The 16,689-nt window shown below is 38.8% G+C and overlaps 1 protein-coding gene and 1 long non-coding RNA gene across 21 annotated transcripts in view; one reads left to right on the forward strand and one right to left on the reverse strand.

Moving 5' to 3' along the window:
- The window catches only part of LOC143213706 (uncharacterized), a 235,578-nt gene that overhangs the window by 129,049 nt on the left and 89,840 nt on the right, over window positions 1-16,689 (forward strand). For 11 of the 20 annotated variants that reach the window (XR_013010010.1, XM_076433799.1, XM_076433807.1 and 8 more), the window contains one exon: window positions 12,163-12,278. Coding sequence is in view for 14 of the 20 variants with exons in the window: in XM_076433799.1 (XP_076289914.1) it covers window positions 12,163-12,278 (116 nt within the window). In the remaining 6 variants the exon portion in view is untranslated. Of the gene's footprint in view, window positions 1-9,538; window positions 9,786-12,162; window positions 12,279-16,689 lie in introns of those variants that run through there. The other 9 variants (XR_013010011.1, XM_076433812.1, XM_076433802.1 and 6 more) reach the window with 3 other exon arrangements.
- LOC143213708 (uncharacterized) lies at window positions 1,669-9,232 on the reverse strand. The gene is made up of 3 exons (XR_013010017.1): window positions 6,050-9,232; window positions 5,564-5,787; window positions 1,669-3,149 (listed from the first exon to the last, which is right to left on the reverse strand). It is a non-coding gene; the product is annotated as an uncharacterized LOC143213708 (long non-coding RNA).

Consider the following 16,689-nt stretch of genomic DNA (forward strand, 5'->3'; position numbering starts at 1 on the left):
CGAAATGCAACACAATAGATTACAAAAGTTTCATATCATTTTCGGCTCTAGAAATTCTGAGAAGGATGACATTCGTCCTCGACTCCCGCCTCTTGACAATCGACGCAGACAATTTTGCATAAAAATTGCATTCTGACATAAAATCAACGAGAAGACGCGTTTATAAAACGACAACGCGGCGGCAGCGAGTGCGGGACGATCGTTGACAGCGTCTGGGGTCATTGTAGATTGACATCGTCGCAGAAAGGCAGTAATTACGCGGTCCTGTGAAAAGATAAGAAAAGGCGCGAGCCAACGGTATTAATATTGACGGTCGCAAACTATGTACGTCCGGATCGGGGAACACTACCGTACACACTGTGCAGGCAGCGCGTCGGGTAACAATGGGGTGGCAACGTTATCGATAAATTACCATTACCGTTAGTGCCACTGTTGGTTACGTTATCGTGTAGCATCTCTATTCGCGAACGATGTGCCGCACTGATAGTCTATTTAGCTCCCTCTCTCTCTCTGTCGTGCATCGTTCGCATATTTTATTCACTTATTTGTTGTTTTTAGTATTTTTTGCCCTCGCTCCCCCTCTAGGGTCGTTCATTGAGACGAAAAATTGAACAGTGGCCGGCGACCACCGCGCCGCGGCTCTAAATATTCATCGAAAAATACGGGCGCGGACGGCAAATCTCTATTTCAACCTGTAACTCCTCTGACTTCGTTTTTTTTTTTTGTTCTATTTATTTGTATTAGACCGTGGCGCATGGTAGCGGTGTCGTTTTTTCCGTATTTGCGTTTGATGAGCGTGTTGCTTTCCGACACAGAAACGTGCGCGCGCGCGTGTGTGCGCCTTCCTGTTTGTGGAATTTGTTAATTCTCTCGCCTTTTTCCGTGATAAGTAGCCGCGGCCTGTTTGTCCGATGTATCATTAAATCACCGGGGCTTTTTTGCTCGGCGTTTTTCAATCCGATGTCTGCCAAACCGGGCGTGTACAACTAAATTAGAATATGTGCGAAATTCGTGCATTCGCGGAATAGACACCGGGAATATGAAACCTTAATTTTATTAATTTGTTAATCCAATTTATTCATGCTTTGCTATAATCATGCTATATTTTCTGCTCAAATTATTGGAACGTTTCGATATTTCCGAAATTGTCTAATTAATATTGAGAATACTATTTAGAAGTAACACAGACTTTTATATTTTAAAGTCAAGAAGAGGCGTGTGTCGCTTCAAGCAGTGATTGGCCTTGAAATCCTGGGAACGGTGTCCTTGAAATACGTATGTTTATGCATGGTCTTCCCACTGTCATATTTTCTCCTTAAAATCGTGAGCAGCTTTCATCACTTTCACTGCTTGACACGTCAACGTTCATTAAACAAGTTCACCCATGTTCATAACTTTTGTTAGTTCTTCGAGGTATTTCCAACAACAATTTCAATAAAAAAATATACATAAAAAAACTTTCTGAAAACCACGCTTATATTAAAATGCACTCAAAAGGAGAAAATAACTTTTTTAGACATTAGTGACTATAAATAAAAGCGTGGAGCGCCAAACTATATTGACGTAATCTTCGTGGGCGCGCCATGCTGTTATTTATAGTCACTAATGTCTAAAAAAATTATTTTCTCCTTTCTAGTGCATTTTAATATAAGCGTGGTTTTTAAAAAGTTTTTTTATATATATTTTTCTATTCTCTACTTTTTAGTCTTTTTTAAATGGAAAGCAAAATATGGAAATACGCGAGATAGAATGAGGGGATGACTCCGAGATACAACGTCTCTTGATGGAGTCCGAAATTATCCGAAATGGAACTGAATGAACGGAACACCACACTCTGACTGAGCTCTTTCGGTGCGAAATGGGTCAGTGGAGTGGGGATGAGTCGGAGTGGAAATGCGTAGTGGAGTAGGGAGCGCTGACGCCCGGAGTGGGGATCGCTGAACGCGATCACGTACTACCGAGCGTCGCGCGACGAGGTGTGACGGTTAATATTGAAATCTTTTTTTTCTCCTGGAACGCACAGTTTCTTTTTCTAATTTGTTTTTTAATATTGCATTGTCATCCAGTTGTAAGCTATGTTGAAAGTTTCAAGTCTCTAGCTTATAGGGAAGTGGTTTAAAATTCGATTACAAGATTTGACGCATACAACAACGATAACTCGGCTGGCTAATATAAGCGTGCTAAAAAAGATATTGGTGTGATACTCGTACATATTTACTGGAAAATGAGACGCAGTCACGCAGTTAAATGATTGTTTCGAGAGGGATAATTCGAGCCGATTTGGAAAGATCGCGTTTACTATAGCCCCCCCCCCCCCGGAGTTCATGCATAACAATCGACAGTCTAATCGTGGCAGTTACGCGGAGAAAGTAATTTCACGGCTCCGGCGCTTCGGTGACATAATAAGATATGTCAATAGCCGGCGAGATCCGTTTCACCGTATACTCGAACATAATAAATCAACGCGTCGTATACCACGAGCAGCTTTCCGAACGAGGCGTTGATGGAAATTTAATACGATGAAAAAGACACTCGTGGCGGGTTTTAATATCGTGGATCTGTCAGAAACAAAGCGCCACGCGTCTCCTGTGTCATCGGCCGATTAATAATTTATTATCTGTCCACTCGCTGACGGGTCTACGGGCTAGATTCACCACCGAATTAGTACGCGTGCATTATCGCTCGAATGTTTCTAGACATTTTTTTAATGCACCGCGTATTTATTCATTGTGTCGATGGTCGGTAGAGTGTAATATACTTTTCGCAATCAACTGGAAACACCATGGTGAATTTTGGTTGTAAATGTGGAGGTAAATCTTTTGTTGATGAATTTAATTTGTCCCATAATAATACAAGTAGCAAAAGAAAATAAATATAGGACGCAACATTTTTATTGTCAAAAAACTAGATTACATTAAAGAATAAATTAAAAATATTACTCCTAATTTTTTTATTCTGAGTGTTTATATAGTTTCTGGATTTTTCAATAATTTCGTTACTGCATTTTAAACTTGTAGGTCGAATCCCTTGGCTGCGAAGCTTTGCTTTTCCTATATGCGTGAACTTAAAATTATTGGAGCCATCGTTCTTCATTGCTTCCAGCATGACTTGTTTTTTTCGTCTTACTTTGACAATGGGTTGATATTCAACTGAAATAAAACAATTGATTTCGATCAGCGGGCGAAATTAAAGAAATAGTTATAATTCGTAATAATTAGATTGACCAAAAAATTGAAAGACGTGTCAAAACAAATGACAGATGTGATGAAACATTGATTTTGATTGAAAGCTTCGCAATTTTGCGCTACAGCATAACTTACAGCTGCATTCGCCAATAATTCCCGTTTAAATGTTCACTTGCTACTATTATTATGAGACAGAGGAGTACTTTTTACTTTAATTCCTTGAATTAGATCTTTATTCTTTGATTGCAATACTTCAATGATTTTTTAAGCAAGAATTTTAGTTATTTTTAGACGAGGGAATCAATTTTGAACGGTTTCAATCGCGGTTAGTTACGTTGCTAGCCAGAAGGGGTGAATAATAGTTCCGTATTCCAAGACGTTACGTGGACGTTATTTCGTCCAGAAATTCGGCGCGTGAAAGCAAGGCGTCCTAAATTTAGAAAGTAGCCAGACCAGGCTCTAGCCGGCTAGCTAGAGCAACTTTCATCCGCGTTGTCGGCTCCGATGGTCTTCAGGATCTAGCATCGTGTTGGACTGGCTATACGACGATTATAAAAATTTATTTACAAATTTCGCTCTTCATAATTCAATTAATCGTATACAATATAAAGGAACCCCTGTGTTACAAAGGTTTATTCAGTGAATGTATTTGAATGTTAAACTTCAGATTTGTAACGAATGATTTGATCGATTTGTTCGAATCAATTCGATTAAACTAACATTCTATCATGTATAATATCATAACTAGATAGCGCGGATCTTTACGCATTTATGAAGAGATTGGTTAGGCGAATTATAAAACAGTACAAGATTTAAAAAATTTGAGAATAACGTACTGTTGTTTTTAAAGTAAAAAAATCATTGAGCTGATGAAATCAATTTTTATTTTATTCCCGCTTCCCACAATTAATGTAGAACATTTTTGTTTTGCATAAAGATCCGCAGAATAACATTTCGTGTTTACTTGTAAAACTTATTCGCAGAAGTTTGATCGCAGAACTATGGAACACCCCGTATAAACGTTCTCTCAGACCGTATATCAGTTACGTATATTATTGCACAATACCAACAGTATGCAAAGTAAAATATAATTAACCTCGTACACTCCAGACTTGCAAGAATCTCGAAAATTCAAAACTCTAATTAATTAAGCCAGATTTTTTAATCGTTCAAAGTATATCGCGGATGATTGTTTAAATAATTACCGAAAACTCATCTAAAAAAATCCCATATTACGGTTCAATTAACCACCAGGCAAGAAAACTGAAACGAGAAAGAATTGCGGGCCGCGAAATGAACGCGTCCAGATCGTCCAAATCAATCGAGCTATGTATATCCTCGCGTGGCCCGATTGTATGAAATTCAAAATTGGAAACCTGCTTCGTTTCTCTGTGGTACAGTGACTCGGAAAAATATTCGGACGCTCTAAAATAGATGATAACTTTTTTAATATTGTACTATACGATTTGAACTCTTTTGGGAAGCTAGAGCAATTAGTTTACTACAGGATGTCAAAAGAAATTTTTTCGAAAATTGCAATTCATCGGAATTGAAGAAAAAATATTAAAAGTTGCATTTCACAACTTTTTTATACGGGCCTACAGTGGCCCACAAAAGTGTTCGTACACCCTTTAAAACAGAATAACTTGTTTATAATTGTATCATATAAAGGTACATATATCGTTCCGTTTCCAACGAATGCGAAAGCGCCGAAATGCGCAGTCGACAAAACTTATTTATTTGTTCTGCTCTTTTATCATTTGCCGAGCCGACCACACACTTAAATACTTGAGTCTCTTTTAAGACATTATTATTAACACTACACCTACCGAGCACTAAAACCGATTAAAATGTTTTAGCATACAAAAATTACAAGGCTCTATTCATTTAGATTTCGTGCAATTTTTATTACAATATGTGCTTTGATAAAGAAATTTACCGAATCAATTCCCATGTAAGCAACTTCACAATTTCAATAATTCTAAGTCGAAAGATATAAGACCGATGATTTGACCGGCAGTGGTAGGTTTAATAGACAGCGGATTTTCATTCATAGCAAAATTGAAAATTGAAGAAAATTTAAAAAATTGAAGATGCCGGTACATGATTCCTCTATTAAAATCGTTAAGGGAAGAGACAACGTTCAATTTGGTTTCTATTTCTTGCAATCGACGCAGACAATTTCGATTTTGCATAAAGCTCCGCAGTCTATTGATGAACAACGAGTCCAGGAGACCAGAAACCGATTTTTCCTGCGACATTAAGCATGGTGGATGCCAGGGGCGGCTCTTATTGGAAAATGTGCGATCCAGGCGTGCCTTCACCCGCAGCTAGAACTTGAGTCATGCAGTGAATCACATGCTCTCTGATTTACACACATATGCGGTGCCGTACGCTTCCAACGGTTTCTCGGCGAGTTAATTTCAGCCGTGGAAGGAACTGTTTCTTCTTTCGTCTGTGTCGCGGGAGAACAGCGTTCACCGTTCGGGACCAGGAGCATTACCACGGATCCCGTTATTAGCAATTTTTTGAACAGCTGTTGGGTACAGCCACGATCCGAGATTTCGGAAATCCACAAATTCTTATCGATTTTGTCACACCACTGTTGAATATTACAAATTCTTCATTTTTATCTAATTACTCCAATTTCGAAACTCTCAGCTACTTGTTCATATACCAGAATTGAAAATCATGCTTCAATTGTTAATCTTTCTGTTCAGAATTGGCAAGATTTCTGGTGAGTATACTCGGAACAATTTCGTACATGTGTTTAATGGTAGAATACACTCAACTTAATAGACTGACGATAACTAATGACTCCACCGTTCAACGTTCAACAGAAGTACTTAGAAACTGAGACTTACAAGTATGACTGTTTCATATACCACCTCGTGCATTGTTTTGTTTCCTCGTCCTATGCAGCTGTTTTGTATTCACTTCGGAATCTCTTAGGCTAACGGTGAAAGGTGTCGTGACTCAAACGATGTTTTCGAGTGTTCACTGCTGATTCTGGTGACTAATGTCTAAGGGTGAGCGATAGGTACTGGGAAACGACACTGTGGGTCAGGGTAGAACTGGGTCATCCGAGAAATTTCGCTAAATTCACTGCTTTCCCAATCAGCGTCTCCAAAAAATATTTTCTGAAGGTTATAATTAAACAATTAAACCAACTTTGAAACGCACTAAAAAGTATGAAATAATTTCCATTTAATTTATGTGAATATACACACGAACTTAAATACAATACAGTCTTTTCGGAGGCGATACAAAATTGAAAATTTTTCAAATGACAGATGTTGTTGATTATGATTTCATTGGAATATGGTGAACTTGGAAATCAGTAGGTGGGAAGAGAAAATACATATCAATGTACATATTAATATAATGTACATATTAGAAGATACATATTAATGTGAATGCATGTAGAAGAATTTACGGATTTTCGTAATTTCCAGTGTCGAGAACGTTTCCAAGAATTTTCGAAATTTTCGAAAATTTTCCAAATGAGAGATGTTGCTGATTATGATTTAATTGGAATATGATGGACTTGGAAATCAGTAGGTGGGAAGAGAAGATACATTAATATATGAAAGCATGTAGAAGAATTTAAAGGTTTTCGTAATTTGCAGTGTCGAAAATTTTCAATTTTGCGCCGCCTCCGAAAAGATTGTATTGTATTTAAGTTCATGTGTATTCACATCAATTAAATGGTAAATATTTCATACTTTTTAGTGCGTTTCTTCGAAGTCGGTTTAATTTCTTTATTTCACACTTTTTAGTGGAACGAGCAGAATTTGTAGAACACCGTAGGATGGTTTTTCGGTCTTACTGGTTATTTGCAATAAAAACCGCATAGAATGAAAAAATGCAAAATTTGTTTTCGAGGGACCACCCCGGGGACATACTGTACAAGATGCAAAAGGTTTCAGAAAAATAATGCGAAGAAAAGGCTCATACAGATCGAATAGAGTAACCTCCTCCTTTTTCGAAGTCGGTTAAAAATGAGCTTTCCGTTCTTTGTATGATGGAAATGTAACCTATCCCAATCAGTGTCGCTTGATGCTTTTTAAAAAGCGAAAGACAATTCTGTGTGCGCGATTATGAATTTGAAATATTTCTGGAGGATCACGGAACTGGTTTCTTGAAGAAACGTTACATTTCATTGTTCGAGGACATTGTCTAGAAACCGAAGTCCATAGAAACGATCTTCCACGCCAGATCGTTAAATTCCCTGTCGCGCACGGTTTCCCAAAATTCCTGAAGGATCGCGGAGCTCGTTCCCTCAATCATCCCTCGCTCGGCGAGCTCACCGCGAATGATTCACTCTGAGTCAGCGATTCGTTTCGTCGTATTTAATGTCCTGGAAGCGAAGAATCGCGCGGAACGAAGCACGAGCACCGCAGGTTGATCAGACTTTCTTGGTGTTCGCCGCGAAACATGGTGAGATTTCCGTCAAGCGGCTCTGCTTATCGCGCGAACGGCTTGTCGGATGACGCGATTGCTATGAAACTATAAACGAGTCAATAAACGGAGGATTCTCCAAAGACCCGCGAAATAAAACCCCAGCGTTTCAATTCTAGTGCTGGCTACGAATCGTTTAACTGTTCCAATAGATCGGTAGAAAAGCTAACACTGCTATGGAGAAAGTGTGTAACATATTTAACAGTCTTCGTGTGGTCTTAAATAAACATTTTAAGAGTAGATCGAATTATAGAATTTTAAGTTTTCGTCGAGTCATTTAGCAGAAGAAACTCGCGAGAAGTTTAACAACGAGTGAATGATTTCACGGTAACCGAGACAATAGTCGAGTAGTTAAACATTATGAAGGCGCTAAGTGACGAGCACTATGCATTCGGTATTGATTTTCCTGTGACATGCTCATGCATGTCTTTACCCTCTCGCGAGAAATAATTAATGGTGGCTAGAGCGCGAGTTTAAGAGTTACGTTAAGAATCGAGAATTGGCACGACAAAACCGTGCACGAATACCGTGCAAACTCTCGATTCCGCCTGAGCCGATCCAAAACGGTCGACGTCCCGACGAAGCAACATTTCCTTCCATCTTTCGAAAATCGTTACTGTCCGGGGTAAAATAAAAAAAGAAAAAAACGAAAAAAGAAAGAGAGAGAGAAGAAGCCGGTCCCATGCTTCCTTGCCGCGATTAGAGTGAAAGGGGGGTACAGGCGGGGAGTGGGAGAGGGGTCGAAGTGTCACGGAAAAGCAAAGAGGAATAGAGGGATAGCGCGATGGAGAGAGGAAGAGGGAGAACGAGTGTGCTGTGAAGAGAAAGAAGGACTGAAAGAAAAGGAAAAGGCGAAGCAAAGATAGAGACCGAGAGAGAGAGAACGAGATGGAACGAGAAAAAGAAAAGGAACAGGAGAAGGAAAGATAGAGAACAAGGCGGTGGGTACGAGAGAGAACGAGCGCCGGTGGAAGAGCAAGAGAGACGGAGTGAGAGAAAGAGGGAGAGAAAGAAAAGGAGAAGGAGGAGGAAAGATAGAGGCCAGAAGAAGGGAGAAGGAGAGGGAACGAGCACCGGTGATGGAGCGAAAGAGAGACATTTGAGTCGGCGAGGAGGAGAGGGTCGGAGGGAGAGGCAGAGATCGAGAGAAACATGGTGGACGAGGGGAGCGGCGGGGAAAGGGGGGTGGGGCTTGGTACGAGGACGTTGGAGAACGGCCGTTAGATATAGTTAGTGGCGTCGCCGTCGGACGTCCTCGGGCGACGGCGCCACCGTCGTCCTCGTGCAGGCGTCCCTCGCCTAAAGTAGGTTAGGTCGATGAGGCCACGACGATACCGCCACCGCGGTTTCTGCGCAGCGGTCTCGATTCTTTGCCTCTCCTCTCTGCAGCCTTCCTCCATGCCGGCGATTCCGCGAATAGTCACTTGTAGTTACGGTTTCTGATCGATTTTCATGGTTCTTCCATGTCTCTCTATGCCCGCAGATCCCGACGAACCATCCGGTTACACCGTTACAACGACGTCTTTCCAGATTCTAGGACTTCAACCCCGAGGAGTGAAATCTGAAAGACCCTGATGGATGAACACACCTGGCCCCTCACGATCAATTTTGATTGTTTCTCTCTCTCTCTCTCTCTCTTTCTATCTGGGATTTGAGTTTCTCGATTTTTTCCGAGGAATTTTCACGATGTTACGTTGCAGACGATTATGCGGATGGACTGGTTTCAGGATAGATATCCTGAAATACCCGCGCCAGGTTACAGTCACATCGATTTTTCTATTTTGCCACCGGCTCTCTCGCCGTTCCCCAGCCTCGCAACAATGAATAGCATTGTAACGGAACCGTGATGTCTATATTTTCCGAGAGTCCTCCGGCTTTTGTCTCGACCGTTGAAGGGAGGGCCGAGATCAACGGGTTTTTGAGCGTTTTAATGCGGGGTTTGATGAAATCGGTCGCACAGGCTCGACCGTCCTAACTGTATCAGATGCATGCAGCTGTACAGTTAATTTTAGTGCGATTGTTGCAGTACCTTCTTCCGCGGCGTTTTATTATGGACATATACTTTATTCGGTTGGTAAAACTTTGCACTCGGCAAGAGCACACAGCGATGGATATTTAATAGAATTCTGTGAAGCGGAGGTATATTTTCCGACAGTCCTACTTTTGTCTCGCAATTCCAAAGAGACGAGAAGAGGCCATTGAATTTTTCTATTGGGTTGTGTAACAAACTCCCTCGTTTTTTGTATTTTATTTTTTTCCCGCAATTTTGTGTTTTGTTGGGTAAAGTATATACATGGTGTCCCAGCTAACTTGACCACCTGGAATATCTCGCTTAGTTTTAGTAATAGAAAAAAATGTTATAGGACAATATTCACCTAACCGAAGGGGCAGTACAACTTTTGTCAAGGTCGTTTTTTTCTAGATATCAAGGTCATCAATTTTTAACTTCCCGATTTTATAGGGAAGTTATTGTAATGACCCCGAAAATCGAAAATCGATTTTTTAGCAGATCTTCACGTTTCATGGTCATTGCAGTCATTCTAGACTATTTTAAGCAAAATGTTCGTATGTGTGTGTGTGTGTGTGTGTGTGTGTGCGTATGTCTGTTTCTATGGTATCAAATTTTTCGTTAACGTTTTCTGAAAAAGTAACAACGCGATCAGAATGATGAATGATGCAATCGATGTGCCCCGTCGTAACTTAGAGCTGATTAGATTTTGGTCCATATTGGTCAAGTAGTTTTTTAGATTTTTAGTTTTTTTCGAACGGAGTTGATTCTACAATGCAATTTATACGAGAGAATGGAAAGTTTCCACCGAAGAAACAAACGTAATTACACAAAAAAATTTTTTTTTCATTTTTCTTAAAATAAAAAAAATTTTTTTAATTTAAAAAAAAATTTTTTTTTGTACCTTACGCTAATGTTTCCGCTTACAATAATCGAAAATTATCCCAATGCAAGAGTGAGTTAATCATCTCTACTCCCGAGAATACATTTTAAAAGAATATCGATGAAAGTACAAAAAAAAATTTATATTACAATCTTTAAAAAAACAATCAGTTCAAAACGAATTATTAACTGAGATTAAATTGAAAATTAATATAAACTATATGATAATTATTAATAACATTGATGTTGAAAACGGATTGGTTAATGGAGCACACATGCGGAATATTAAAATTTATTACTTTTCAAGAAAATACTAAAATTCCGTCTATATTGTGGTTAGATTTTCAATTGGCCAGAGTAGGAGTGAAAGTAAGAACTCGTTATCGTGATTATATGAAAAATGCAAATATTCATCAAAATTTGCCACCAATAATAAAAATATCGAATCAAGTAAATATGTCGAGTGAGGAAAAATATCAAATCACACGTAGTCAATTTCCAGTGGTTCCTGCTGAAGCGATTACGATTCATAAAAGTCAGGGACAAACATACGAGAAAAGTATGTTTGAATTTTAAAACATCAGAAAAACGAACTTTACACATGTTGTATGTAGCACTGAGCAGAGTTTCAAAATTGAGCGGTTTATATATTTTGGGACAATTTAAATTAACAGTATCGAAGAAAACCAAGGTCAATACTGCTAACCCGGATAATGAGGAGTCGTATCGTTTGCGAAAAACTATAATAATTAAGACAATTTATTTTGCAACATCAGTACGCTATAACAAGGAACCAAGCGAGCAACGAGTCTACGATGTTCGTTTAAGGCGACGCCATATAGCAAACATCTTGATAAGTAGAAAACTATTGAATTTCCCTGAAAACGTATAATCTTCTTAAAACGTACTAAAAATAATGATAATAATATACTGCAACTAACGAATCGGGAAGTTCTTTGTGTGGCTCGTGGAGAGTCACACACCAAATCAAAAAAACATTAATAGCTATAGGTACTACTAGCCATGCGTACCACTAACCCTTTCGCAAGAGCAGTCCTATCCGCGAGCTCGCGAAGCGAGCGAGCAAAAACAACCCTACTCGCGAGCGAGCGAAGCGAGCGAGCAACAATAACCCTCTAGTTTTTTAATGGAACTATATATTTTTTTATCGTGATGTAATAGTAGGGATTAATTCCTCTTCAATGACATTGTACAATGACCTTCGTGTGAGCTTTGGTATGAAAAATCCAAAAAGCATTACAGGTATTATCAGTGATTAATTTACTACACTAATTGGTTTGGTTGAACTACTTTATTTCAATAAATGTTCGAAATGAAGACCATTGTTTTCAATACATTGTTGTTTTAGAAGAGCCCAGAGAATCATTTATTTTCCGTATACGTACAACAATTTATTGAAAACAATGGTCAAATGACCTTGGGTTAAGTTAATATTGTCCTATAACGATTTTTTTTCTATTACTAAAACTCAGCGAGATATTCAAGGTGGTCAAGTTAGCTGGAACACCCTGTATATATGCATTCGCAAGTCTTTTTCTTGTTCCGCAAACGTATCTGCTTCAATTTTTCGAATTAATTAATTTTAATCAACTTTCTCAATGGAAGTTCCAGGAGGCAGAAAAATTCATTTTCGACATCTGCTCGACATCTCACCCAAGTTGTGTGGCAGCCAAGCTCCGAGTTTATGAGTAAAGCCCATGGAGTGGAGATGGTTAGCGATGGTAAGTGATAGACCTAATATATTTTTGCGGGCTTCACTCTTTCGAGTATGAGAACTATATCTAGAACATCTAGTAGCTTGCTTGATTTTAGTATTTTCCATAGTCGTATGCATAATATTGTTAGTAGAAACGCGAACTCGTGAATATCAGCGTTGATTAAATGTACGAGAGCGTGTATACCCAGATCTATGTTCCCCGACAGTTCTACTTTTACCTCGCAATTGCAAAGAGACTGACAAGGTCTTTTTTTATCTCGTAATGCCAGAAAGACTGAAGAAAATTTTACTGTTACCTTCGAACGGAAGCTAAATTTTGTTGGTAAATTTCCAAACTCATCAACATCGAGCGCAGAATATTTAATGGAGGCGTGTATAGTCACTCTTAAGGTCGCAAGATCGATTTTCCTGTTCCTCTCGTCTAGTTCCCGCCCGCCTAAAAGCGTCTACTAAAAATATTCCGTACTTCCTCCGTCTGCTCCGATAATTACAGTCTTTACGTTTTAAAGTCAATTCTGTAGTGTTTATCTTTTCGTGTTAACTATCGCGGTGACATACACGAATATATTTCATTTATCAGTGAGTCCACCAGTTAGAAATTCAAAAGCTCGAACAAAGTCACGTTTAAATTAACTATTGTGTTAAACGTTGAAACGTGAATGGGTTTAGATGCGACTCGTTCAAATTCCCCGCCAATAATGCGGCGGCTATTGCCGCAGCAAACTTCCGGCAGAGAAGTTGCGAGATCTGTTTCTGTGTAACTTGCCGAACAAAGTTTTTCGATGATCCTTACGACGATGAAACGACCGGTACAAAAACACCGAGTGCCGAGCTATCGTCGAACTCGAAAGGGTTATCATGTAGGCCGCGAGACGCGATATCGTTGTCTGTTAACAAAATGGCTGACGCGACTGATGCGACTTCGGGTCATCAGTTACTAGAAAAATTCTTCGCGATCGTCTGCTCCATTAAACTCGGATTTCATGTTCCGACAACTTGCTAATTAACTCCGAGCAAAACATTATACAATGTCTGCAGAGCAGTCGTTTCCAGCAGTCAACAATGTTTAAAATCGTTCTGTAATGGCAGTTACATATACAGTTAGGAACAAAACTGATCACGCACACTTTAAATCAGAATAACTTTTTTATGAATGGACCAAACGTCTTCAATCTCTCTGTAAGGCTAGAAGAATTAGTTTAGTAAATGACGTCTAAAAAATATGTTGAAAAAATCAATTCGGTCGGAATTGTGAGAAACACTAGTAAAAATTGATTTTTACGACTTTTTCAGCTGGGCCAATAACGAGAATTTGAAAGATGTGTTTGGTCAGCTTGTATAAATTATATACGCTCCGAAAATTTCATTGAAATTGGTTAATTGGTTTACGAGTTATAAACGATCAAAAGTGGTAACAAGTCCGAAAATCTTGAATAACTCCAATTTTTACCACTTTTGATCGTTTATAACTCGTAAACCAATTAACCAATTTCAATGAAATTTTCGGAGCGTGTATAATCTGTACAAGTTGACCAAACACATCTTTCAAAAGTCAATTTTTACTATTGTTTTCACAATTCCGACCAAATGCATTTTTCCTCCATATTTTTAGACGTCGTTTACTAAACTAATTCTTCTAGCCTTACAGAGAAATTCATGTCGTTTGGTCCATTCATGGGAAAGCTATTCTGATTTAAAGTACGTGTGATCAGTTTTGCTCCAAACTGTACAGTGGATGTACAAAGTATTCGTACACGATCGATCAAAGCTGTTATGAAACATATTGATCGAAAATAGCACAAATTGTAAGAATCAGCGATTATGAATGATTTTACATCTTACAATGACATAACTTCATTACGCGTCAGCCGATTTCGCTGAAACTTTGTACATGTACATAACTTACTTACAATTAGAGTTACAAAGTACATGTTTGAAATTTTCATTACAGGGGCACGACTAAAATATTTGAAAATCTTGACCTATACTTCTCCTTCGCAATTGCGACCAGTTTTTAAAACAAATTATTTACACATTACTCTAAAAAGAACTGAAGCTGTTGGGTGCAATTTTGAAAAAGTTATTCGTTTTTGAAAAGTGTATGTACAGATACTTTTGTACCACCCAAATACTTCGTATACACGATTTACTATTTCATCACGTTCATTCATCATCAACACACTATAATATCGATCTGGCTGCAATCAACGCATGATTAAATTGTACAGCTGTAAGTGACATACTATTGAAGTTGATCTAGTTGTACCTAACACATTATAATATTGATACAGTTGTAACAAACACCGAAAAAGTCGACCTAGTGACTCGAAAAAGCGAAGAAAAATGTCGTCAAGTAGTCGAGCACACTTGTCCTAGCATAATTCTGAAAGATTCTCCAATTTGCAGTAAAGAAACCGCTTCCTGCGCTAAATTAGGGCACACACCACGCCAAGGCAAGTGTGCCAAGAGCGTCGCTCTATCTCCACACGATCGTTTCTGCGAATCGGACGATCAATAAAAATCGGAGTCGTTGGCTTTTCGTAGAAAGATAAGCCCCGCAAAGCCGATAGCGTGGGGATAAATAAAAACCTGAGCAGACGTCGTCTGAATAAAACTTCAGCATGGTGTTCTCGGGTTTCTTGTCGTACTAACAAACCGTAGGGCTGTTGCATTTCGATCCAAATAATCTTCGCGCGTGACGGAAGGCTTGTGTACGGCTCGACTCGTTGTAGAACCGTACACATCTTTAGCGTTTCGAAGAAGCGAAGCTTATCTTCGCCGGGACGACTCTGCGCTCGCTGGGTTATAGTATTTAATAAACTCGCTGGTAGCGACGAAATTGGCTGATTCGGGACAAGGAATGCCGAATGATATCGACCGGGAAAACGTTACCGGCACGCGCGCAGCGGTAAACACGTCGGAAATTTATTTTTGACGTGAACACTTTTCACGCAAATATTTCGGAAATTCGTTTTCGACGCTGCCCCGCCCGTTTCGACTGATTCTATACAGTCGGGAATTCATTTGTCACGATAATATAAATAATCCGGTGTATTTTATTGGCCGTGTGTAAAGCAAATTTGCACGGCAGTCGATTTTCTGCCGGGGAAATCGGAAGCTGAATTCTTTCGGCGAGCGGGGTCCCAGATGTGGATTCACGGACTTTTTTAAAAGAAATACAGTGATGCATCGATATTTTTGACAGACCCGTTAATGGACTGCATGAGTGTAAAACTAAAATTTACCATTATTACCACGCTTATATTAACTTGCCGAGTTGTTGTTGTATGCGTCAAATTTTAAACCACTTCCCGGTGAGCTAGAGACGTGAAACTTTAAACATAGCTCAGAACTGGATGACAATGCAATATTAAAAAACAAATTTTTAAGAAAAACTGTGACTCTAGGAGAAAAAAATTTTTATATTCACCGTCATACTTCGCCGCGCGCGCTGGTTATTACGTAATCGCGTTCAGCGATCCCCACTCCGCGAGCCAGCGCTCCCTACTCCACTACGCGTCCCCACTCCGACTTATCCCCACTCCACTGACCCACTTCGCACCGAAGGAGCTCAGTGTGGTTGTGTTGTTCCGTTCATTCAGTTCCATTTTGGACAATTTCGGACTCCAACAAGAGATGTCGTCTCTCGTAGTCATCCCCTCATTCTATCTCGCGTATTTCCATATTTTGCTTTCCATTTAAAAAAGACTAAAAAGTAGAGAATAGAAAAATATATATAAAAAAACTTTTTAAAAACCACGCTTATATTAAAATGCACTAGAAAGGAGAAAATAATTTTTTTAGACATTAGTGACTATAAATAACAGCATAGTACAAAATTTCTTCTGTTATAAAATTAGTATCGGAATAGATAGAAAAATTTAATATGAATTTAAATAAAATCATGGCATTAGTGACTATAAAAATAAAAGCGTAGAGCGCTAAACTATATTGACGTAATCTTCGTGGTCACTCCACGCTTTTATTTATAGTCACTAATGTCTAAAAAAATTATTATCTCCTTTTTAATGCATTTTAATATAAGCGTGGTATTTAAAAAGTTTTTTTTATATATATTATATATATGTATATATTTTTTTAAATATACTTTCCACTGATTTCATTTGCCCTGCTCGAATAAACCTGTAATAAGTGAAATGTATTTTTCATGCGGCCTTTCAAAAGCCGCCTGTAAAACTATCAATTTTTACAAAGGTTCGCAATTTAATAACCGAAGCCTGAACATTAACTCTTTTCACTCTGCCCAGCGTTGCCATGACCACCAGCACCGCGAGGGGCAGAAATTATTCATTATAATTCCCGCGGAATTAATATATAAAATAAAAAATTAAAATGACGCCGATTATAAGCAATTTTCGTTCGAGAAACACCGAGTGGTGTAGCGGATATATTTT

Source organism: Lasioglossum baleicum, chromosome 11 (assembly GCF_051020765.1).
Source record: "Lasioglossum baleicum chromosome 11, iyLasBale1, whole genome shotgun sequence".
Lineage (NCBI taxonomy): Eukaryota > Metazoa > Arthropoda > Insecta > Hymenoptera > Halictidae > Lasioglossum > Lasioglossum baleicum.